We start from the raw sequence: 26,333 nt of genomic DNA, 5'->3' as shown, positions 1-26,333 counted from the left end.
TTTTGTCACCTAACATTGCAGTGAGTAGTCGTGTATGTGTTATTTTGAGCTTTTGCTGTTCTACCTTTAGGATAGAATCTGAGAGTGGGATGATAGCATGGTCAAAGGGTAAATGGATTTTTTCCATGTTTAAAATTTGATAGATTGTGAGTATATAATAGTACTTACCTGGGTTATAGCAGTTTAGCTGTCCTTTTATTATTATTATTATTATTTTTTCCTTTTTGTCTTTTTTCGTGACCGGCAATGGATTGCAACCCTCAGTGTCACGCCCGTACCGGACCGGGACCGGCAACGGGATCGCAACCCTCGGTGTTGCACCCGCACCTCGCTCAGCCAGTGAGTGGCCGGTCGGTACGTGGGATCCGAACCCTCGGCGGGAGTGCCTCCGCACTCCCAAGCGGCGCACTGTAGCAGTGTGCCACCAGGCCGGCCCTGTCCTTTTATTATTGAACATGTTTCTTAGTGGCAAATCAGATTTTACTGGCAAGATAATCTTACACTTTTGGATTTTTCTGTGTAATACTTATTATTTTGTCATTATCAAAACATGGATTAAAGATAGAAATGATCAATGTGGTCTTTTCTAAAGTAAAATTCTAATTACTATTAAACATTAATGGAAAAGAATATAAAATAGGAAAGAAGTGATTAACTAAAAAAAATTACTATCTTTTCAGCAAACTTGTTCTGTGAATGAAATAATATCATCTAAAAGAAAGGCTTTTAAGGATTTTTTGTTCCTGGGGATATCTAGATACATCATTTCTGTGTCCCACCAGGCCCTGGACTTGTGCTTTTATGGGACCTGTAGCTCAGGAATAATCTTCTGTAACACAACGCAAGAGTGGTGAATTTTTCTTCTCTACTTCCAAGGTTCGTGTTTTATTCGAACTGATCAACTAGATGGTGAGACCGACTGGAAGCTGAAAGTGGCAGTAAGCTGCACGCAACGGCTACCGGCTCTGGGGGTGAGCAGCACTGTAACTACTCCATCACTTACTTTCAGTGGTAACGTCTAGGTAGTGAGTACATTTCTGCTTATAGCAGCTAACTTGTTTAGTGTATTGAGAGTTTGTTTTATAATTTATTTCTAACAAAGAGTCATTGAAAATTCTGCCAAAGTCATTTCCATGGTGTCTTAGCACATAATTTGTTTTAGGTGCTTTTGGATGTTCCCATTGGCTTGATTGAGATTTTCTCCTCCCTCCCTCCCTTTCTTCCTTCCTTCCTCTTTCTCAGTTAAATAATCTTTTTGAATTTGAGAACTTTTGGTGGGGATTAGGGGAGTCCATTATTGCTAGCTGACTTACTCCCTAGTAAGCTAGTTAAGATACTGTTTTGGAAGACTATAGAATTCAGACACTGGTTGAGCCTAGTCTTCGAGACTAGCCTGTTCAGCCTTTTCTTTGAAAGGTAGAGAACCTGCTTTGATTAGGAGGAAGTAAAGTGTTGCCCTGTGTCTTAAACTAGGGGACAAAGGAGAGAGATATTTTTAGACTTCTGGCTTCACCTTTGCTGAGTGTTTCTTTGTACCTGGGGAATATGCAAAGGGTGGAATTAGAGAGGACAATATTTGTGGGTTTCTGTATTTTCAGTGATCTCTAAAACAGATCTCTCACAAATGTTGAGAATCTCCCAAACTGGCACATCTTTTTTTTTTTAAACAAAGCCGTAGTTGTGGCCATTTGGTGTTTTATTTTGTGTTAGTTTATATATAGTATTGATCTGAATGCAGAAGCTTTGACTTACATAATTTGCTAAAATTCAAAGGACAATAAAGAAAAATTGGGACTAATAGTGACATTTGACCCAAGCAATTGTTGGTTAAGGGGGGGAAAATTGCATACTGTAGACTCTTCCTTAGTTTAGCTGAGATAGAGTAGGAGTAGCTACTTGTATTGTCTACAGTTTACAATTCATTACCACAAACAGCAAGATCCTCCTCATTCTTGGGTGTACTGGAATTTTTGGAAACTAAATATGTTGACATGTGTAAGACTTAGAAATATTTTGGTTACTAGGTATTTTCATGTTGCCTGTATTTTAGGCAGTCCCTTAGTTGAAATTCATCACTGTGTGTTTTGCATATCTTTTCCAAGACCAGCAGATGCTGTGGGAGTCTGTGTGCTCCTTCTTTGTGTGTTTGTCGTCATGTCATAATGTGGGGTCCCCCCACATTTGTCTGTCACAGGGTCGCTGTAATGTCTGCTCTTTCTTCTTCTGCTTCTGCTCCTATTTGCAACCCTTAAAAATGAAAAATATACTCTTACCCTGAGGGCCACACAAAATGAGTCCAGGCTAGATTTGGGCCCCAAGTCATAGTTTTCTAACCCTGAGCTGGAGAATGGCCTTTCTTAGCTGACCAGCTGGATCTCTACCACTCTCTTCACAGGTTGGAACAAGTGGGCACCTCCTGCTTTCCCCCCCCCTTTTTTTTTAATGTAACCATTAAGAGAAGTCATATAAATAGCAAATCTTTTTCCTTCAGATAAATTCTTAGAATTGCGAGGTTAAAGTTTATCACAATTTCAGGCTTCTGGTATTTCCAGATTATCATAGAAGAGTTGTGCCAAAGTATGTTGTAACTATGTGTGATTACTAGATGCTATTTTTAAAAATACTTAAAATACGTACTGAAGGAAAAAAAATCTCAGTTTGATAGACAAAATGTAGACAGTTCATGTTTTAAATTTGTACTTCTTTGATTACTAATAGGGTTGAAATTTTCCATCACACATTTATCAGAAGTTTATATTTCTTATTTGGTTGTTTGCCATTTTGTATTGTTGTTTGCCAAGTATGTGCTTGTGTGTATATGGTATCTTTCAAATTGATTAAACCAGATTCATGCAAACATATATATGTATATAACATATATGTGTATCCTGTTTTTAATTCTCTCCTTCTTAGAGATGTAGAAATATTTTTCTTTCTATTTTATCTCTACATTATGTAGTCTCCATTAGTTCCCAGGTCAGAAGTTCTTTTTGAAAATTGTTCAAACTACTGTTTTGGATCAGAATTTCTCAATCAAAGGCAGGTAGCTATTAGTAATATGATTTGTTTTTGTGGTGTGTTGAATTTCGGTGTCCTGTGATTGTTTACTTAAATTCTGTAGAATACTATGTATACTTTATATGTTCTGAGTTATAACAATTTTTTTTATGGTTGGTGAATGTATTAGTCAGTTTCTGTTGCTTATAACAGGATACCTGAAACTGGGTAATGTATAAAAAAGCAAAATTTATGTCTTATGCTTTGGAGGTTGGGAAGTCCAAAGTTCAGGGAACACATTTGATGAGGGCCTTTTTCTTGGTGGTGACTCTACGGCTATGCAGGATGTCCCATGGCAAGAATGGCTGAGCAAGAGAGTACCACCCACATGAAGGCCCTCACCAGATGTGCCCTTGGACTGTGGATTTCCCAGCCTCTGAATGGTAAGAAATTAATTGTTTCTTTATAAATTATCCAGTTTCAGATATTCTCTTATAAGCAACAGAAGTGGATTAATACAGAAGATTGGTACCAAGAAGTTGGGTGTTGCTGAAAATGTGGAAGTGGACTTGGAACTGGGTGTTGGGAAACGGCAGGAAGAATTTGGAGGAGCGGGCTATAAAAAGCCTAGATTCTAGGCCTAGATTCAGGCAAAGTTTAGAATATCTTAAAAACTGGTTAAATGGTGGTGACTAGAATGCCGATAGAAATATAGGCTGTAAAGCCCATGCTGAGAAGGTCTTAAATGAGAAGGAGCTTATTGGAAACTGGGGTAGTGATCACCTTTATTATGAACTGGCAAAGAACTTCGCTGAATTGTGTCCCTGCCAGAGGGCTTCATGGAATGCAGAATTTAAGAGTTTTGAGCCAGGGCATTTGGTAGAAGAAATTTCTAAGCAGCACAGCATTCACATAGCTGTGTGGATTCTTGCAATAGCGTGTGCTGAGTTATGGCAGAAAAGGCATGAAGTAAAGGCAAAGGGTAAAAAAATTGGAAAACTCTCAGCCTGGCCACACAAAGAATGAGGAGGTCTGTTGGAGAGAGGAAACCCAAGGGTGTAGCCCAGTGACCATTTACTAAGGAGATTGGTACAGAAGGAAGGGATTAATGAGAGAATGAAAAAAAGACCTTGAAGGCATTTCATAGGTCTTCTAGGCTGCCCCTTCCATCACAGGCCCAGAGGCCTAGGGAGACAGAATGGTTTCAGAGAACCAGGACTGAGGCAGCCTCTATGGGCTCTCAGCCCAGGGTCACCACGGAATGCTGCTCCCCCCACCCTGGCTGCTCTGGCTTCCCCAGCTGTACCTAAACTGGCCCCAATTCCGGTACCACTTTTCCGTATTAGTCCATTTCTGTTCAGAAAATTTTTGTTTATCGTTTCTTTTGCTCATAGAAATTGCAGCATGCTTATATAATGTGACGTACCAGTATTTCTTAAATGGGTTTTTAAATGTTTACTGCTTTTGATTTTATGGTTAGACTATTTTCACTCACGCTTATATTTTAAATGATTACTTTAAAAATAATTCTTGCTTTATGTACAAAATCTCTAATCCATCTAGCATTTATTTTGGGTCAAGCTGTTAGTGAGAAATCAAACTTAAAAAAAAACAAAAAAACAAAAAAAAACCTGTCAGTCAGTTACACCAGTACTATTTACTGAACAACTTCCTGTTTGTGTACAAATCTAAATTTGCCCTGGTTATACAATTTTCAAGTCTCAACGTCAGGGTATGAGTGTACCTGTTTCTCTATACCCTTGCCCAGTACATGTTGCAAATACATTCTTCTAATCTGTTTCTTAACTTCTAGCTTTATGTTATCTTTTGCCATATAAATGTTTTCAGTTTTGTTTAGGTAAATATTTATGTGTTTTTCTTTATGCATTGTAGGTTTGTGTTGTGCCCAAAAGGCTGTGTTCCATCAATATTCATTTACCATTTCAACCACTCTAAGTGTGTGTGAGTAGGTAGAGTCTAAAAGTGAGAGGCTGGGCATTAGCATTTATAGTATTATAATTTTTAGAATATTGTTCCCAGCAGGTCCACATGATGCACAGAGACCCTTAGGGAAGTTTAATCATGTTGCTAAATGATTGTTTTAGAGTGAAGGCTGAGAACGGTCTTTCTTGTTATATGTGTAGCTCTGCTGGCAGGTGCCTCACCCTGGCCTGCGTTTTCTCTGCATCAGGGTTTCCTTCCTTCGCTCTTTCCTGGCCTCTCTGCTTCCCAGTGTTTCTACTTCCTCTTTCTCCAGTTTTTCATGTTAAAAGAAAAGCTATGCCATTACCTTATTACTTAAGGCACTTATACTATTCTTATACTGTTTGTGGAAATGAGTTCATTTCCATCATAGAGAAATTCTTGCAACCTGTTGACTTTCTGATGTGATTCAGACTGGGTGCCGGGTTAGTGCTTCTGCTTCTTGGTTGCATTTTTCCTCCTTGTGTCCTTTTCTTTCTTTTTCCAGTGTACTTCTTCAAGTAACTCCTTTAGGATTAAAGGGGAGAGGTGGAGATAAAGTCTACTACTCCTTCCATGACTGGAGAGGATTTTAGCTTGCTGTCATACTTGGATGGTGGCCCTACCCTCCGTGTGTGCCCCTGAAGAATCTTCGAGTTGTAGGGTACACCGGCAGTGCACAGCTGGGCAACAGCCACACCAAATGATAATTTTGTAATAGATTTAATTTTGCCAAGACTAGTAGAAAAGAAAGTGTAGAATTAAAACACTGGATTAGAAAGAATTTGTCTGAAGAAAATCTCAACATGAACCAATCAAACAAGAGTGTTAGTGATGATTCCATTAGTGTAAAATTCTAGAAAAGCAGATCAGTAGTTGACGGAGGCTAGCAGTGGAGGGAGAGGTGGGCTGCAGGAAGTACAGGGATACTGTTGGGCATGATGGAAAAGTTCAGTGTCTTGATGGTGGTGATGGTCACAGGAGTATACATTTATCAAAACACATAAAATTTTATACTTTAAATATGTGCAGTTTATTGCACATAAATTATACCTTAATAAAGTAGTTAAATTCTATTGTACTATTATCCGTAACTTTGAGTAATCTCTGCCATGGTCACAGGACATGATGTTTTATTATACTCAATATGGTGAGGATGCTTTCTTCACTTTTGTTGGTGATGTGTGTACATACACACACACATATATACATAAATTTAAAAATATTAAGAGTTATACAATTTGTATAATGCTACTTTTAAAACTTTGTGCCTGGTACACTTTGATAGAGAGAACAAGTAAACACTTGAGTGAAATAACTGTATGGTAAATGAAAACATTTTAATTTTTGGTGTGACCATAAAACCAAAAAGCAGTATATCCTAGAAAAAAACGATATTTAATTGAATTTCTGATTCATGAATCAGTTTAAATTTGTGGTTTCATGTAATTTGTTATATATAAATCTTTTTTTATAGTGAAGAAAGTTCTAATTTCAACATGGATAAAGAAAGGCAAGGCAATTTACTTTTTCAGTGGATGGCTTACACCCATAATTGTCCCTTGTTTTGACTTCCGGGTCTCTACTGTGGTGGATGTAATGTGTATTTTCTGTCATCACTGGTTGCATGTTCATCTTCTTGAAGAACTCAGGGCACAACCCAGAATAAACCTCCACCCAGGTTTTGTTGTGTTCTCAGAGCACTGAATGGGGTCAGGGAATTAAAATTTCCGGGAGTCATGTGGCTCCTCAGCTTCTCAGTGCTTCACAGCCGTGTGGAGGGCATAGTTTTCAGGCACCAAAGACATTTGGGGAAATATGTTTCTGACTTTTGTGATCAAGCAGATTTATTAACAACCAGGAGGCCACAGTAATTTTCAATAAATCATGACTTGCTGATTTATTTCAAAAGATCCATACAGCAGTAAACAATACCATTTACATTTAATTAGTTTTATTGAACTAAAGGCAGTTTTATTTGTAATGAGCCACATGTTATGATCAAGGATGTATTTTAATGACCTTTAAGGAATGTGAACAAATGTTGGCCTTGACCTAACAGCAGAGACTTTCCTGCATTATTGAAAACTTCAGAATGGTTTTTAAATTATCGCGAAAAGCTTCAAACGACATTCTCATTATTGTGTCATTATTCAGTCATCTGATGTCTAATATACTAGATGAAATGCGTTCCTCTAAATGTTCATGGCATGGAGAAATGAAGGTTATTGCTAGCTTGTTCTTTATTTTCATGTATCGAAGGGTAGTCTGCTGTGTGAATGTTTCATGTTTTGCAAACCACTGTGACTGTAATATTTGAATGATGAGTGATTCTCAAACTTGCCTTATCCCCAGACTCATTTGGCTGCTTATTAAACATTCTAGTAGTACTTTCATAAATCTCAAGTTATTATACAGTGTATTTCTTGTGTAAACTAGCCTGACTTAAAGTTAACTTGAAAATAAATTTTTGTTAGTATGTAGTCTGAGCTGCAGTTACAGTCCCACTGTGGGGAACTCGTGTGTTCAACCTTCATTCCACCCTTCTCTTAGCCTCTGTGCTCTAGAAACTTGAAAACTCATCTACACGTACTTCCCACACTCTTGTAGAGGCGTGTGAACTGGCTTTCTCCATGAGTGTGCTCTCCTGGAGTTGTGAGGCGGGTGTGTGGCCAGGCTCCCCCGCCCGTCAGTGTTTTCTGCTGGCGGGTGCCCTTGTGGAGGCCCAAGCTGCTTCTATCGCTCTTCAGCCTCCAGGCTTGAGTGGCAGCTGCTGTGTGGGCAGTGTCTCCACACCCTAGAGTCACAGCTCCCTTGGTGTGTCTCAAACTTAGTCCTTGCCACAGTGTCCCATGGAGGATTGTTTTGGTAACATCCTGAGACTGATTTTTGGAGCTTCAGACGTGAACTTCGTCCCGTCTGATTTTTGAAGTATCTCATTCTGTGTATTAAATCTCTTTCTGCTGTAATATCTAGAGAGGTTTCTGTTTTCTGTATTGAAATTTGATGGATGCACCCCAAATCAAGAGAGAAGTTTTTTCTCCCTCACTCAGCAGTCCAGAGGTGGGTGGTCCAAGACTGAGAGGCGGCCTTGTCCTCTTCCTTCTGTGAGTTTACACGGTGGGTCCCAGTGGCTGCCCTGCCTGCACGCCAGCCAGTGGAAAGGGAGGAAGGGCAAGTGAGTTCTTGCGGCTCTGACGTGGCACAGCACGTCTCATCATGCTCTGCTGGCCAGAATCAGTCCTGTGGTCATAACAATTGTGAGAAGTGTATTCTGTGGGTGGGATGCCACCTGCCTGTCTAAAGCCTAGAAGTTCTGTTTTTAAAAGAAGACAGGAAGAAAGGTGGAAGACAGTCTCTGCCATACCACATCTTCATTTTGTTTTCAGAGTGTCTTTGGTTTCCCCGTATGCTGCTTCCTGAATGGGGTGCTCTAAAGCCACTGGGTCACTTCTCTTGGAGGACTTCGCTGCCCTGGGAGCAGGATGCCCTCTTTCAGGTCTGCTGTTAGGGTCATCATCGTTATTAGCATCAGCTACTTTGCGATTGTTCTTCAAGGAACTCTAATCGATTCACAAGCTGGTCCGTTCCTGACTCACTTAGATTAAGGAGGAAATAAATGAAATATAAACAGCGTACTAGTAAATGTCTTCTAGCAGTGAAAGGAGCCACATGAATTTCAGACAATTGCACATTCTCTGCTAAAGAGTATTTTCTTTCGGTGATGGGGAGAGAGCTGGCAAGAGTGAGCGTTCTGCAGACAGGAGAAGGACGCCTCTGGCCCCCACCTCCCTTTTCTGAGAGGATCATTGGAAAGCACACGTATAATCAACAGGAAAGGGGAGACTGGGGTCACTAAAAACTGAGTCCGGAGGAGTCAGGTATTCCAGGAACAGAAGAGAATACATTTAAATGTCTAACGTATTTTAAGAAATCTGAGATGCTGTTACAACACAAATAAAATAAGCTATGAAAAAAATCAAATGGAAAATAAGACCTCTTGGAAATACATATGATTGCTGAAATTTAAAAATAAAATAAATAAGAGCAGAAAATGAATTGCTCTGCGTCCCTCAGAATGTAGGCCAGAGATGGGAAATATATCTCGGCCAGTATGTCTTTACAGCACAGTCGTTAGGAGTGTTCTTATCCTTAGGACTCCACAAAGTCAAGCGAGGCCAGCCTGCAGGATTGGTCTCAGGTGTGCCCTATTTAGCTAGTTAAAACAGTGCCCCTCACTGTGGAGCTCATCATAGAGGACGGCACTGCTGCATGTGGTTGTGGGCTCAGCAGCCCGTTTGAGTCTGGGCTGCCTGCAGGAGCTCGCAGAGGCTGTGTGGGGAGTTTCCCTTCAGTGATGGGGGAGTGCTTCCCAAACAGTTCTGAGAAGCAAAGACTGCAGCCCCAACTCTTCTGGCCATGCACCTCCCAGATGCGAACATGGTGTTGCATTTGGCAGTCCTAACTCTTCTTTCTTGTCAGCCGTCCCCTAAGCTTCCCCGGACCTTTCCTCTGGAAGGCTTGTAAGGAAGAGGAACAAAAGATGTTGCTCAAAGGAAAACATTTTTTGCAGCTTAACCAGAAGTACACTCCATGTTTAGGAATTGATCGAGGAAATTCTGAATTTTGGCACATTTCTAAAATAGGTTTACATAATTCCCCATCCCTTTTGCCCTAATCATTTGTCTTGGCCATGGCCCTTTCCGGGCAGCATCACTCAGCACTCAGACTGCCTCACTATGGTGTGTATATGGGAGAGGCAAGGGAAGTAGACTCAGGCCCTTGGCCTACCGTGGCAGACCACAGCTAATCTGGGTCACAAAATATAACAAGTGTTAGACGCCCTGGAGGGAGTTGAGGGTCCCATCAGTCAGGGGTGTGCTCCCCATCCTTGGCCTCCCCAACTTGCAGCTTTGGGCAGGGGTCACAGGTTAGGAGTGCAGCTGGTCTCTGAATCGGGGATGTAGGCTGATAAGGGCTTGATTTCAGATAGATGGCCCCTCAGAGAACAAGTGCTAATGTCCAGGATGGCCTCATGGCTCATGGCCCCTCCACAGGGTCTGACTCTGCACCCTTCCCAGGTCTGAGAGCTGTCTGTGAGTGTGTTCCCGCTCTCAGTGTGGCCCAGCTCGTGTTGCGGTTGAAACAGCCCCTGGCAGACAGGGTCCAGCCTGGAGTCAAGCCCAGGCACTTAGGAACTATGAATCTAGGATTCCAAAGAATGAGAATTCCTGAGCCTCATTCTGAGAATTCTGCCTCAATCATGGTACCAACCATTCCCCAAGGATCCTTGGGTCTTCTGGGTAGAGAATCAGAGAACAAAACCTGGACTAGGAGCACATACGCATATGCTGTTGCGTACAAGCACCAGCAGTATTGAGAGGCTATAGCCAGTCTCTATCGTGGCAGGTTAGGATGTCATCCTATTCAGGAGGCTGAGAGATTTCAACTCGCCAAATTTATCTCAATGTCATCAAGGCTTCTTTTCACCTTGCTCTAAAATGGACTTGAGTCTGACTTGTCCTTTGTCTCGAGTCATTAGTTACCTCTTTTTTCATTAGTTTTGTTAGTAGTCACTACATTGTTGTATTAAACTGCCTTTCATATTACAGGACTTTCCTTACATTAATTAATTTATTTATTTATATTTGTGATTTTTTTATTCAGGTAGTTTTAAAAAAAATTAAAAACTTTTTTTTTTACCATTTTCATTATTACAAATTATACTTATTCTTTACTCTTTATGCCCCGTATTCAATCCCCATTCTCGCCTCCCCACTCTAATAACCATAGATTTGTTCTCTCTTTCTGATTGATTAACTGTTTCTCTGTTGATTTGTTGCCTAGATGATCTGTCTGGTACTTAGAGAGGTGTGTTCACATCCCCCACTATTATCGTATAGCAGGTGCTTCTTCTATTATTCTGGAGTGTGCTTTGTGGAGAGAGAGGACCTCTTCTGTTTTGGAGGGGGTCTCTGCTGGTGACTCTCCTTATGTCAGTGCAGTTGAGTATCTGGTGTGCCATCTGCACAGTGTCTGTGACAACTGCTAAAGAGACTAGCCGGTTTTGCAGCTGCCGTGGCAATTGCAGTGGCTGTGGTGGGCTACCCGCGTGGAAATGGTGTTTTTGATATGCTCCCTGTGTGGCTCGGCTTATCCTGGCTCCTGCCCCAGGACCTTGGTAGGGCCCCAGGGCGGCAGCGGCAGCGGCAGCGGCAGCATGCTTGATTGCAGCTTAATTTTCCTTAAATTTAGAAGTCTCTTTTTGACTCAAACTGAACATTTTTCAGTTATCTTCAGGTCTACATGACATCTTTTGTTAACTCTTACAGTACTAATGAACGGAAAAGTAATTCCAGGCTTCTTTCAGAGAGTAGCAGAGAAACTAGCAATGGAAGCAGTATGAAGGAATTGGGTATTTACTATTCAGAATCTATGCAACAGCACCAAAAAGAGACCATAGCGAGAAACAGAGGCTAAAATTCTTTACCTCTTCATGTATGTGAACGAGAGTCATTATTATCTCATTTAAGTTTTAGTTTTATGAAGGCCTTTATTTAAGGCAGATTTTTTTTTTTTTTTTTTGCTGCTATATTATATTTGCTCAGCTCTCTGATAGCCAATTAAGAATATTTTTAAAACCAAACAAAATGTTAAGAATTAAAAGATTTTTAAAACTTCATCCTGGGGCTGGCAGTTAGCTCACTTGCTTAGAGCATGGTACTTATAACACCAAGGTCCAGGATTCGATCCCTGCATTGGCCAGCCACCAAAAAGAAAGAAACAAAAACTTTACCCTAAAAAACACAAATATAAATGATCTCCATTCATGAATATAATGTAACCAATATTATTTGGTTTCACATGAATCGATTTGAAAAATATGCCAGTATATTTGGGTTAGAATACATTTTATGCTTCATGTCTGTATGCTTTGGAGTTTTGTAATGTCAAGTGTAAGTTGGTGATTTTAGTAAGTGCCACACAGAAGCAATGCAAAGTCACTTTTTCCTGGGCTATCTGGTGGACAGCCCAATAAAGGTCTAGTGCAGGACATAGTTTTGCCAAAGTTCTAACAGACAGTGAGCTTTTCAGTACTGTAAATTTCTTTTTGATGGCCTGGTAAAAATAATTATACATCATTAAAAGTTAAAATGTATTGTAAATACATTTTTCACTTAATATAACTTCTATTATTTTAATAGAAATATAAAGAGTTTTCAAAACTAAATAAAAATCCCAGGCCAGCAAACATACTTTTATAATTATCTTAAAGTAAGGTGCTTACGGTCTCATCTCTGGAGACTGTTGCTTGGTCCTTTGCACGTAGCCAGCAAGAGGAGCAGCCTGAAGCCTGTGCGTGTCCTGCTTCCAAACTCCAGTTACATGGAAGTTGTGTGGCTCATGAAAGCCTTCCCATAAAGCTTTGTGAATATACAAGGGCACTTCAGAAACTTTGTGGAAAGGTAGAATTAAAAGATAATATGAATCTTCCCACAAACGTTTGAAGACCCCTTGTACATGGTATGGTTCAGGCACACTGGAGAAGCATGTTGTCTTCATGGCTTTACAGAAGGTGGTCGTTCGTGTACGGCAGCTGTGGCAGGTGCTAGAACAAAAACACATGTAAACAGATCTAGGACTTTATTAGATTGTTTTATAAAACTTAATGGGAATTGTAATGGCTACTTAAATTCCACTGCATACTCTCATACCCATATAACTTTAAGGTATTCTCACTCAGACTTCACCTTGAAAACTGGAATGGTGTGGACAGCTCCTGTGACACATGAGCATCACCCGAGTGGCTTTGACACACACCTGCCATCAGGCAGCAGGCATCTCACTGCACCCCTGCTGGGCTTAAACATTGTTTCTTTAGTTATCTTCCTCATTTATAGTGTTGACACACAAAATTTAGGAAAAGCAATGATCACTTTTGTTAAATTGCACATGAAAAATATTAATTAGAAATTGGAAATTTTCCAAGTAATTTTACTTAAATATAACAATGTAATTAATTCAAACGTTCTATGTTCCAGGACCTTTTTTCTATCAATGCTTATGTTTATGCTCAAAAGCCACAACTGGATATTCATAGTTTTGAAGGCACGTTTACCAGGGTAAGTTACAGTTTTTGTTCATTACAAATATATCATTGTGTAGATAAATTTAAAGTAGCAAACTTTTTTTGAGAGAGAGTAATTCAATCAAAAATAAATTCAAACAGAAGTTTTAAAATGGTAAAGAGAAACCTAGACAACATTTTAAATTCTTAAATTTTCCTACATCAAATATCTCTTTGGGATACATTCAGTACAGTTTTTCTAATTTTTTAGCATATTTACATTGATAAGATTATTCTCCCCTATACTATGAGTCAGTAAAATGAAGTAACTCTTTCAGTTTAGACTTTGGGTAATAGTTGGTACACTACGATATCCACATCATTTCTAGCTTTTTATTAACTGGGTAAGTAGATATTTGTGTGTGTGTATGTATATGTACATTTCTTTATACACAAATGTATATTTCATTCCACATGAGTTTTGGTAAAGCATGAAGCCCCCTGCCTCTGACTGATAGGGTTTGAAGGACTCAACTTCTTATTTTAATAGCTTATAAATGGTATCATAAATGCTTTATAAAAAAGGATTTTAATATGTAACTATAGTTTATTTTTAGTTGCTGCAATTATTTCTAAAAGATTTTTGCTGGTGCAGTCACCTTTGTTTCTCTCTTGGTCATACATAAAGATGGGAAGCATTGTCATTAGTTGAAAAAGCTTTTACACAGCTTACCTTATGTGACAGTTAATGTGGGAACTGTGGGGATACAGAAGGAGGACATCATGAGGTCATCAGAGTCCCATGGGGAGGTGGACGTGACTTTGCAGATGCTTAGTTCCATGAGTGCTGCATACAAGTATGCCAGACACAGGAGGAAGCATCTCCTTGTGGTAAGTATCGTGTAATGAGTTCTGAAATATGCACAGGTAATCTTATGTTTTTACAAAAATATTTATTATGAAAAAAGCAAGTCCTTATTAAAGACAATTTAGCATATGAGTAAAAGGTTTACAGAAAGGTACCCTATTACAATAAATTAAAAGGGTTGTTAATGTAACCACTATTAAGAACTAGGAATATTATTTGCTTTCTGCTTCCCACCCCCCCCACCCCCCCACCTGTATTGCTTATGGCTTCCTAAAAGTTGGGAATGTTTGCTAGGCAATGTGTGGAAGCACACTGAAGCCAGAGAGTAAGAACAGCTTGTCTAAAAACCATGGCTGCAAAAGCCCGGTTCCCAGGGGAGCCTGTGACTGAGAGTGCAGGGGTCAGGGTGGATGAGAGGTGCAGGACTGGAAAGGGTAGCCAGGCTTGATCTGGAAAAAGCCATTCCAGGATTTTCAGCTTAGAAGAGAAATGGTAATGTTGGTGTTTTAAAAAGTTTCCTCTGGACTTCCCAGTTCCCTTAGGACAGCAGAAGCTACCTAAATTTGTTTATGTCCTCACAACCTTCCAAAACCACACAGGCCAAGAATGAGAGCAGACAGGGTTATCTATAGCTCAAAAGTGCAGCATATATATGAGACAGAAAATACTGCAGCCTTTATTTACTGTAATTGGGGGGATATCCAGAATAGCACAGTCAGCTCCAGAGCCAGGATGGTGCAGAAGAAAGGAGGTTGTCTTGGGATGCTGACATGGTCAAGGCTTTGATCCTGGAAGGAAAGGTACCTCTGCTTGGGGCAGTGTGTCTCATGTGTAGATTTGTGGAGCACAGCTGTTGAAGGGAAGATGTGGGATGTTGAAGGGAGTTTGGGAAAAAGTGCAGGTCAGAGGTGACCATTTGGGGACTGTACAGGGGTAGAGGGGGAACCTGTAAAGGGTTGGTGTCTTCAGGAGGCTGGGTGAGGAAAGACGAAAAGACAAAATTGACCTTTCTGAAACAAGGTAGAAACAATCAGAAGAGTCAGCCCCATACCACCTCCAAAAAGGATGCTATTCAGTGAAGACATTGAACTTCCCTGTGCTACAGAAGGAGGCTCACTTGAACTGGGAAACAAATCCCAGCAGCTTCCACCCTAGGAATAGAATTCCTTATTATTACTGTTTCAAGAAAACCAGCACTTGTTGTTATGACCAGAAGAAGGAACCCAACATACTAACTAAACTGCTAAATGAAGAAAATGGATAGTAGCAAGCAAAACTTTTCGTTTAATAAAAATTCTGCAAAAACAAGCAAAGAAAACCTCAAAGCAGAGGAACGCTTTAACAGTGCAACAAACCTGATTTAAATATAGTTAACCAAACAGTTGTAGATAGAAAACACCATAAATCAGAAATTAAACTCAAAAGTAGAAATGGAGATAAAACAGGAAAATGCAAATGTGAGCTAACTGAATGCAAGAGAGTGGCTGGAGGGATGCACTGTAAGAGATGGAGCACCAAGAAAGTGAAATGGCCAAGGATGTGGAGGGTGGAGAGTGGGAGTTGACCACAAGAGAGTCTTGAATAAATACCATGAAACAATTTTGAAAAATTACAGCTCAAGTGAATGTCACTAAAATATGGGAATATCTGAATCTACACATTGAAAGGGCCCACTGTGTTCCTGAGAAAACTTCAAGGCATGTAACTGCTATTAATTTTATACATAACGGAAGAAAGTCGTTTGGTCCTCCAGGCAGAAGGGCCGACTCACTCACTGCTGGCAGGAAGTCAGGCTGGTGTCAGACTTCGCTTTCTTTCGTGCCAGCTTAAATACTTAAATAAGAATTAGAGCACATCAATTCCAGGTTCCTGTGGTGGTAGACATATCGTGCATGTTATGGCCCAGGCAGAATCTAACAGAAATGCTCATTGTGAATATCTGCCTCTCCATACTGCAAAACAGCTGTTGGGTAACCCAGGTTGTGACTGTGTAATGCTTTGTGTTATGTAAATCACTCATATTATTGTTACTGATATTATTAATTTCACTTACTGTTCAAGACATAGGCATTTTCTTGGAAGTTTGGAATTTGAAACTGTAGCCAGTTTTGAAATACCAGCAGTCTTTATAGTCCTTTAACGTCACGTTCCCATTTGATTGTTTTTATAACGCGCTTTCTGCTGTAATTTCTTTTGCGGACCATAGCACACTTATCATTGTTCATGTGTTTTCAATCAGAGTACTCGCCTTTTAAAAAGCAAATCCCTGTTATTTGTTAAATAGGGTATACTATTGAGAAAACAGCTTGAAATTATTAACATTTTGCATTCTCCCTCACCAAAGCAGATTTTATCTTTTCAAGCTAACATTAAGGAGAAGGAAACCAAAAGAGGAAGTTATTTAGAGATAATTTCTTTCCAACCTTCCGAGTCTTTATTCTGTACTACATGAGATTGGTAAAAAACTGTCTTTTAGAATAATTTTCTCAATATTAGGAAAGTGTTTAATGTTGGAAGTCCATCATTGCTTTTGCAGAATTGAAAGGAAAATGCACAGATGATGTACATTTCTTCAACACGTAACTGTGTTAGAAATAGATACATTCACATGATTGAATTGTTTTAGAAAAGTAATGGGAGAACCAAGTTAAACTTCTAAAACCGAATTGTATAGAGGAGCCTTTTCTTTGTAGTTCAGAAGGCCTTGTAGAATTTTTAATATTTTTAATGTCCTTATTTCTCTTGGGGTTCAACATAAGGAGAAAACACTATGCTAAAAGGTATGCACGCATTCATGATCTTCTGAATTTCATACCATGGGAAATCTTAGCAAGAGTCTTGAGCTAGTAAAATTGTGTGAAATCTGTGCTTAGGTGGTAGATTGACAAGGGCAGCTGTGGGGGGACGTGATGGAAACATGTTTACAAGATGCCCAGCAGAAGTCGGATCGCTTTGAACAGTAGCACTCACAACAAGGGCACTGGAAATTAAAGGTGTCTTGATGCCTGTGGAGATTACAGGAAGAGTTCCGAGTTAGTTCTTTTAGTCATTCACTTATTGGACACATTTGAAGAAGGCCTGTTCTCTATTAGTTACTAGGAAGGCAAAAGCCAACCCCATAGTCACACAGCCTACTATCCTGTGGGGTTAGCAAACGTGAGTTGCTGTGATACAGTGAATAATTGTGAATTCATTTTAAAGAATTTTTTAATTATTAGTAATTTTTAATTATTTAATAATTTGCTACAAACCTTAAATGGTAAATGTGTGAATCAGCAATTGGCCTGATTATGCCAATTAGGTACTCAGTCTGCTGGGCCTGTCTAAAACTCCCAGACCAATATATAGTTGAACGATGTACCAGGATGACCATATTTGGGAAACAGGAGTGAGGCTATGTAGACTTTTCTAATTCTCCAACAGTATTTGTCTGAATTAGACTACAAGACCATCTCTGTGAGTGAATCAGAAATGGGTCATTTCAGTTCAGTCATGAATTCTAGTGCTAAATAGTCTAATCTATGGAGGCTACTCACTTCTCTCTTCTAAAGGTTTATTTTTTGTTCTGTAAAAGCATAAGACCCAAAGGAAAAACCCGGTTTTCCTGAATTATTTATTTCTGAATTGGACAATCTTTGTTTCTTTACCTTGAACATCCACTTAAGTGTCAACAAAGGGAGCAAAAGCCCTGCCTGCCTGGTGCTTCCGTGGAAGGAGCTGGCTCACTCTTGGACAACGCAGGACAGGTGCTCAGATGCTTGGGCCGTTTCAAAGACTGTAATGATGGCACGTCAGCTAGTGTGCAAGAGCTTGATGTAACATTTAGAAATCTTAAACTCATTATCACCATTAGTATAAGACTAGATACAATAAATGATTAAAGGTATAAAAATTTTTTATATCTCTGCCGTTTTAATATAAATACTAATATTATTTTGACTCTTCCCTTTGAGTTTTTTTCCCTTAAACATATATATTTATATTGGGATAACATAAGCTTCAGTTTTTCCACTTAAAAATATACTTCCTTTGTATTTTGCATATTGATGCAGCTGTATAATTATTAATAGATTTTTGTAATCTAAAACTACTAAATGCAGCGAAGTGTGTTACTTATTTTACTTGATTAAGTGTAATTGAAAGAAGTAAGTCCTAAGGGATGGTAAAATTAAAAGTATTTGTGTGTGTACAGAAATGGTGACTGGTCACACCCTGGCATCAGCATCTGCGTCAGGTTCCTTTCATGCAGGCTGCATCTGCACCTGCTCTGTGAGGCCCAGCTTGAGCTCTGTTGCTGAGAGCGCTTGCTTGTGTCCCTTTTCTTTGCTGCTGTTGTGCTCTTGCCTTCCATGACATGTGCCCTTCGCACACTGCTTTTTAGTTTTTTGCATGCATGTTTAGCTCCCGCACTAAACCATGGACTAGTAGGTGAGAGTCTGTGTCTTAATTCTTCTTTATAGCCATGGTTTCTAACACAGGGCTTGGTGTATAAAAGATATGGAGTATGTGTTTGACTGAGCTCACTGAATTCCTGTTTTTACAGGTGATATAAGTTAGGCACAGTACATTAAATGCCAGTCCATATTTTTGAAATCTTTTTAGGAAATGGTACCCCCACCTGTGTTTTAACATTTACTGGCATCACAGTCTTCATGTTCAAAAATCCAGAGATGCTCAGGTTAAGTCTTCAGGCCAGGTGGTGGCTTTCTTTTTAAGGACATACAGAGGAGCGTTAGATCCTAAGAGACAAATCCTGGCTGCAGTACAAGGAAAGCCTGTAATGCACAATGCTTCGTAGCTGCTGGTCTTACTGATGAATATGAAGCAACAGGGGGCCACACCCCTTCCTCAAATTTGATTTCAAACACTTTACTTTCTAAATATTTGCAGTATTAAGTGAAATATTTTGGAAACTGTTAGGATTGGTTTAGTTTCACAAATAAATCAGAGAATCAAATATATCAGAGGATCAAATATCTAGCAAATATCTTTCAGGTAGGTTGCAAAGTGGCCAGAATTTACATCATTTGAAGATTATTTGATAAGTGAATGGAGAGAAAACGCCAGTGGCACAAACCTCTATTTCTTACATGCAGACCATTTTAGCAAATATGTTTGCAATTTCTGCCTTTTCTTCCCAAATTTGGTTTGTTATCTTAAAATATATCCTGATAGCAAATTATTTGCTTATAATAAAATGTAGTCCTATGCTGGTGGCATTATTTTAAGGGAGACTTCCAATAGAACAACATATGGCTTTTTACCCCATGCAGACATAAAGGTCATTTGGTACCGTATATAATATCTTTCCTATGTTACTTCTAGATGCAGGATTGTGGACTTTTGTAATCCTTTATTCTACCAAGACTTCCACAACCAGAATACAGACTATGAATTTAGATTATGATGAAAAATTCTCAAATTTTAAATTATAATTTTTGTCTTTGAATATGAACATTAAAAATTTAAAGATAAAACTAGATTGTGCATATTGCAGTTGTGAATTGACGTATGGTCGTGTTTGTTTGATACCTGTATACATAATTAGCTACATACAGCTTATAAAAGAGGTTTTCAAAACATCCATGGAAAGATTCGTATTATCTTTTAATTCTGCTTGTTCATGAACTTTTTGAAGTACCCTTGTATTCGAATTTTTACTGAAAAATATCCAGCATAATGATAACATTTAAAAAGAGGAACTTAAGATAAATGACATTTCTCTCTCTTTCTGTATAAATACAAACGCGTACACACACACGTTTGTGAGAGTACTTCAAAAAATTTATGGAAGAATTCATGTTATCTTTTAATTCTGTTTTTCCACAAACTTATTGAAGTACCTTTGTGCACATACACACACACATATGTTTCACAGTAATCTTCAAGGCATTGTTTTCTCTCACAAGTATACACACATTTGAAAAGTGTAGCCCTTGTCCTTAACAAGGGATTGGGAGAGGAAATTCTAACATGCATGTGCAGTAACATCGATGAGTAGATTTGTGATTATGACTGTGCTAATATTTTCTACTTTCTGGGAGTGCTGTGGTGATGCTAAACCATATATTTGAAGAGGTAACTTTAGTCTACTCCCTTAAAATAACAGAACATATAGTGCTCTAATAAAATTTAAAATTATTTTATTTATGTTCAAGTTAAATGTTAAGAACAATTAATTGATTAAGGCATTCTTTCCATTTGTAATTTCAGTTTTTATTCCTTTTTTGTAAGCCCCTGTTTTGCAGTGCCTCTCCACTGCTGTTCAGCTGGGTCTGGTTTGTGGCACATTTATAATACTAGATTTCTCAAGTGTGAATAATAAACACATCTCTCATTTGCCAGTTTTGTTTCTCTTTTCTCTCTGGAAACAGGAAGACAGCGACCCACCCATTCATGAAAGTCTCAGCATAGAGAACACGTTGTGGGCAAGCACCGTTGTGGCATCAGGTAAGCATGAAGCTCTCTTTCTGGTGGGCATCCTTACAGAGGGTGATGCTTGTGTTGTTCCTGGACTCCAAGCATGTGTTTCCCAAAATGTCCTGAAATGCATAGGGACCTTAATGCAGACTCCACCTGAGTATATATGGGACAGTCCTGAGAGTCTGCGGAGAGGCCCGTGCTGCTGGCCATTTACTGCACTTGGAACAGCACGGTCTGAAGCAGGCAGGGACAGCTTTCCTGGAAGAGCCCAGGACGTTGTGCTGGTTTTTGACAGCATTTCTTGACAAATTTGTCAGGATGCATTAATGAAAGGCGGCGCAACAGGACTGGGGAAGCTGGTGATTTTAGGTGGCTCTTATCCACTTGTTATCTGACAAGGACTGGTGGGGCAATGTGGCTGGGGTGACCATGGGAGAGACCAGCATTAGGTGAGGCTGGATAAACTATGAGAGGCCTCAGGGATCAGGATGAAGACTCTGGATTTTCTTAGGAGTGAAATTCGAAGACGTTGGAGTGTTCCTAGTGGTTGAAGAGGGAGGCCCTTAAACTGATAGTATAGAGTGTAAATTTCTGTGGGAAGTATTAAAAATGTAAAATTATCATGGAGGTGGGCAAGCTAGGCCCCCGGCCTCTGTGGACCTCGTGACAGGTTTTCTCAGTCACCACGGGAGACTGAGTCTCCCATGGGAGACTCAGGGAGGTTTAGCCAGGGAGGCCTTTGAATCTTTCCCTCGAGCTTGTTCGTTCCCCGTGGCATTAGTATTGCTGACAGTCATGGATGTGGAAGCCCATTTGCAGTGCAGTGAGGCCATGCTGTTTCTCACTCAGGAGGCTCATCATCCTTGCCAGTCACAGAGCCAGGCAGGGCCTGGACCAGGCTTAAGTCCAGGTGTGCCTTTTTTTAGAGCCATGGCCCTTCAGTGCTCAGCATTAGTTTATAAGAAAACATTCACAGAATAGGGCATGAAAGCTCATATACAGTCAGAAATCTTGAATTTTCTATATTTAGTTGTTGTATTCTATTTTGTTTCCATTTTATATTGACATTGATTATTCTTAATTAAGGATTGTTCATTAATGTGTTAGAAGATTCTCTCTTTTTAATAAATTCCATTTGGTCTTTTGCTCACTGGATTCTTTTTAAATACATATTGGAATGTTGCTCCTGGTCCCCAATGCTTTGAGTTTGGCCTTGCTCCTGAAAGAGGCAGAACAGCCCAAGCTGAAGGCTTCTGAGATGTCTTGTGCAGTTCCTGGAACACAGGTTTGCTGTCGTGGCCTTAGTTTCCTTGATGACCGTGGCCTGTGGTAGCTGCCAGTGCATATGTTGGTGATGAGACACTAATTTAAGTGTTGTGACACTTTGACTGCATCATAGCCCATTCTTATTCTCTGTGCCATGGAATGTCCAGTTTGCCAGGGTTATTTCATCCCTGCTGAGAGTATATGGGTGGCTCTGAACCATCCGCTCAGGAAGATTCACCAATATGCCTTTACTGGTAGTTTGTGTTTGCACATCTTTAAAATGCAAGCTTTTTTCTTTAATTTCAAATCTTTTAAAACATATTTATGACTAGACTCTGTATATAACCAGATTGCCATATCCTGAAGAATGTATGAAGGACTTCAAGATTTCAAGGAATAACATAAGGGCTCTTATGTCCTTTGTAATTGATTACAAGTTGAGAATTCTTTTTAATCTTACAACTTTAAAAGTTATATCTCAGTTGAATCCGAGTTGGCTCTGAAGGTAAAGTGAACTCGGGCCTTGCTCCCCGTCAGAGCTCTGAGTACATGGGACGCCTCGCGATACCGCAGCATCTCATCTCCCCTAGTTATTCAGAGAACGTTGTTTCTCCAAAAAGCAGAGTGAGTTCCTGAAGAGCTGTCATTTTCTAGCCACAGCACATGAGGGAAAGCTCCTGATATTTGGTTGCCAAGGTCCTAGAATGAGAATTGAGTGGGCAGAAGAGCGCATCTGTCCAGGAACTGTGTGCTCGAGGTGGGTGGGAGGATGGGCGTCCAGGAGCTGAGCCACAGAGCAGGGCTGTGCAGTGCGCACAGATGGCTGTTTGAGAGGCGTTACTGTTCATGGAAAAGTAAATACACGAATTGAGGGTAAACATTTGGGGACTTTTATAGCAGTTTGATGAAGTAGTTTACTAATGCTGAAAAAATTGGGCATATATTTGTTTTATTTTGTTCTGAGAATTCATTTATATCCTGTTTTACAAAAGTAGCAGACAGAACAGATAAGAAATTTTCAAAAATTTTCAAAATAAAATCTTTTTCTTTTCTACGTATGAGGGTACTTCAAAAAGTTTGTGGAAAATAGAATTAAAATATAATACGAGTCTTTTCATGAACTCTTTTAAGTATAGTTTGAGAAGCTCCTGCTCCAAAGAGGTGTCGGTAAGAATTAGGATTGGCGTGGGAAGAGACCTCCATCTCCAGGAGCCGTGGGATTAAGGACAAAAAAAAATGGACTTGGAGGCTGAGCAAGCAGGCAGTTCTAAGAACAGGTTCACAGTGCAAGGTCACAATTACAACAGACAGGTGGATGTTGCTGCTTCTAAACCTTGGACTTCTGGAGCATTTTCTGTGGGCCAGAAAGGTGGACACAAGAATTTGTTCATAACTTTCTGTTTGCCTGATGACTTCTCCTGATGTCCGTGGTTTGTGGACCCTAGACCTCAGTGCATGTCACTTGCTCACTCTGTTTTTCTGGCCTTGGTCTAATTTTTGATTTTCTGAGGCTCAATTTAATGTCTGCATCAGGTTCCTCTGTACCTGGTACTTGGCAGGTGTTTTGTATATGGTGTTCACTGTATATTTTCTCTGCGCTGCCTGCTTGCTTTACTGTCAGGTCCAGCACACAAAGACTCTGCATCGTGGAGCAGCACATACACTGAGGTTTTGTTGAGATTGGCACCAGGAAAGCAGCTGTAAATAATAGTCACTTTCAGTGACCCTGGCAGCTTTCTTTTACAATGTCTAGCAGGTTCTGAATGCATAATTGATAGTAAATACTTTTATTGGTTGATAGTTCTGTCTGTCTCATGCATAAAATATGTACTTACATTTTTTTGAATAAATTTTAAGTAAGGACCAGTATGTTTTAGATCTAATATTTTAAAGCCATTGATTATTTTGATAAAGTAGTCTAGGTTTTATATATTTTTTATATATATAAAATTTTCTGTGAATCATCTTTACATGATTTTGAATTTGTGAGGACTGGTTGATAATCTGCAAATTAAGTATAATATCTTATCAGTGGTTAAAAATAGCTGAGCAGGAGGGGAGGGGAAATGGTGGGCTAAAGGTACGAAGCCGTTCTGTGTACCCTGAGTGAATCCCTGTGCGGTACATGCACATATTGAACCAGCACACTCAACCCCACAGATATGTGCAAGTAAATGTTAAAAAAAAAAAAGCAACTGAAAGTGTCGCAGTAGGCTTATCATTTAAAATGATAAGCTTTGAGTTTGTGTTGAGTAGACTAGTCAGTTTGACTTGCTACTTATGTTTTATAGTCATAAATTTTAAAATGTATATATTAAGAAGAATGTCTTTTTCCCCTAAATTTGATCTTGTCAGCATTTTTTCTTTTTTCTCTTTTCTTTTTTTCTATTAGGAAAGTTGTTTGCTTGAAATACAACTGCAGCGTTAATTAAGAAATTGGTAGGATTTGTATGAAATTTTCTATACAGCATGTAATAAGGAAGTCACATACTAGCTACCAAATTAATTACTTTTCCACTCAAGTGAAATGGTGATTGAACAGAAGTTAGAAGTAATGGAATTGGACCATATAATGGCTTTCAGATTTTAACCACCTAGTAACCTCCTTAAGAAGGAGGCCCTCACCACCGCGCCAGTGGGGTCTGTGGGTCAGCGCGATTGCAGTCATGCCGTTTTCTGGACACAAAGCATCTGAACACTTTCATATTAATTTTTAAGTAACTATAGTTAATTTGAAGTATATAAATATGAGTCAGGCAGGTATAATCACTGGCTTTAAAGATGAAGTGCTCATAAATCTTCTAAAATGTTTTCTCAGTGCAAATTGAACTAAAATTTTAAGTACAAATACTAGATTACTGTCATCCTTAAGGACTTTGTGAAGTGGTACCCTACCTGTTAAGAATTTTTTTATTGTCTATTTTGCTCTAATATACAAACACATTCCTGAACTTGTGTCTCTCTGATATAGAAGCTGCCTACGGTGGGGCCAGTGGGAGGGGAGCTTAATTTTACACTTAAAATGCCAACTGAAGTTGGGACATTTTGCGACCTTTTGTATTTGTCGCATTCCATCTCTGTCACCCATTGTGACACAGAAGCATGCATCATCGCTTGCTGCCCTCTCATGTCTCTTTTTCAAAGCGAGTAGGTACCCCTTCCTGTTTCTCTTTGCCCTGCACTCAGGGCGTACTCAGTCCTCTGGCCCATATTAGTCCATCAGTACACACCCACTGTCCAAGAGAATAGAGGATGTTCTGTGTGTTCCTGTACTAATATTCTAGTAATTTTAGTAATTAAAAAGCATGACAGACTCAGAAAAAAATCTAATTACAGCGAGTTCTCATTTTTAGTGAGACTCAAATGAAAGAATATATATGTGAGCCTGTAGCAGACTTTGAGAGAATATACAAATAAAGTGTCAGGAATTCTGTTAAATGCCTATCACGTATGGTGTGTTTCTTGTGAGTCTTCATTTAGGTACTGTAAATTGTAATGCCAGCCTAGAATCCACATTGCTCGTAATCTGCCTTGACTTTTCGGACAAAGGTTTCTAGCTTGATTAACTATTGTGAAGTCTTTTCTGAGGCTTGTTCATTCTGCTAATGTTAAAAAAATAAATTTTGCAGTTTGCTTTGTTATGTCATTATCATTCATTAGAACCACTTTTGTATTCTGATTAAATTAAAATAAGTTGGCAAAATAGGAAGAAAATATTGATCAGATCATATTTAACATTTTGCTTCACTGACAAAATAATTATATGATCTAAATTTTTTTCGCAAGCTTTTAATAGTGTTATATCATTATGTATTAAATATTTTTTTGTCTGCTAAGTCCAGTCATCTCATCTAGGAAGTTTATATGGGTAATAATATATAAAGGCAGCATTTGTGCATTTGGGTGAGCTAACATTCCAAGTGGGGGCTGACCATGCCATTCAGTGAAGCCTCACAACCTTCCCATTGACACACAACTAAAAAAGAAAAATGCATAACCTCTGCAGATATCACTGCTGAGCAATACTTCGCATCTTCCATCTTCCTGAGCTCTCTAGAGAGGAAGGTATAAGTTCTATGATATATAGAATACATAGCTATCACTGTTCATATACAGCCAGGAGATGGTTCGTGTCCTGTTGACTGCATGGATCTAGACTCACAGCTCACTAAATTTCACATGTTCAATTAATATGACATCAAAGGGTGTTTGTATAATTACTGCAGTTCAGCAGTGGCTGTTAATTTCAGTGAATATTATTTATATATTGTCTTTCTCACCTTAATCATGTTTCCCACCTTCAAAATTTACAAAAATTAAGGATGAATATTAGGGAAATAAATTATGCATAGCTATAGTTAAAAGTAAGAGACTTTTATCATTTTTAATTTTGGCATTCCAAAGATGAGTGCCCCTGCGTTTTTGTAATCTGTGTGTTATTCTAAGGGTATTTTATTCTTCTTTGCTCTTAAGTTAAAAAATTGTTATATCTTCTTGACATGTAAAATCAGAAAACCAAACTTTCAGAGACATGAATAAAGGAGATTACTATCTTCTAAATGCAAAATCAAATAGCATTTTTAAAATAATGTTTCTCTTATTGTGTTAATTGTATATATCTAAAATATCAACAAAGGCTCTTACTGATACTTAGTAGCACTTTGATCTTTACAGTGGAAGTATGCTCTTGTCCGAAGAAACTGTTTCAGCTGGTATCATGTTAGTTTGAAGGTCAGACAATGAGTTTGA

General features: G+C 39.1%; 1 protein-coding gene across 1 annotated transcript in view; it reads left to right on the top strand.

Annotated features, from left to right (window-relative positions):
• Positions 1-26,333, top strand: part of LOC103591333 (probable phospholipid-transporting ATPase IIB) — a gene marked incomplete at its 3' end in the record, with an annotated part of 237,759 nt that overhangs the window by 81,294 nt on the left and 130,132 nt on the right. The window contains exons 7-9 of the mRNA XM_008573772.1: positions 877-971; positions 13,002-13,082; positions 20,270-20,345. Of these exons, the coding sequence (XP_008571994.1) occupies positions 877-971; positions 13,002-13,082; positions 20,270-20,345 (252 nt within the window). The remainder of the gene's footprint in view (positions 1-876; positions 972-13,001; positions 13,083-20,269; positions 20,346-26,333) is intronic.

This window comes from Galeopterus variegatus, unplaced genomic scaffold (assembly GCF_000696425.1).
Source record: "Galeopterus variegatus unplaced genomic scaffold, G_variegatus-3.0.2 Scaffold962, whole genome shotgun sequence".
Taxonomy (NCBI): Eukaryota; Metazoa; Chordata; class Mammalia; order Dermoptera; family Cynocephalidae; genus Galeopterus; species Galeopterus variegatus.
Note: the sequence above shows the minus strand (reverse complement) of the source record. Positions and strands in the feature narration are given on the sequence as shown.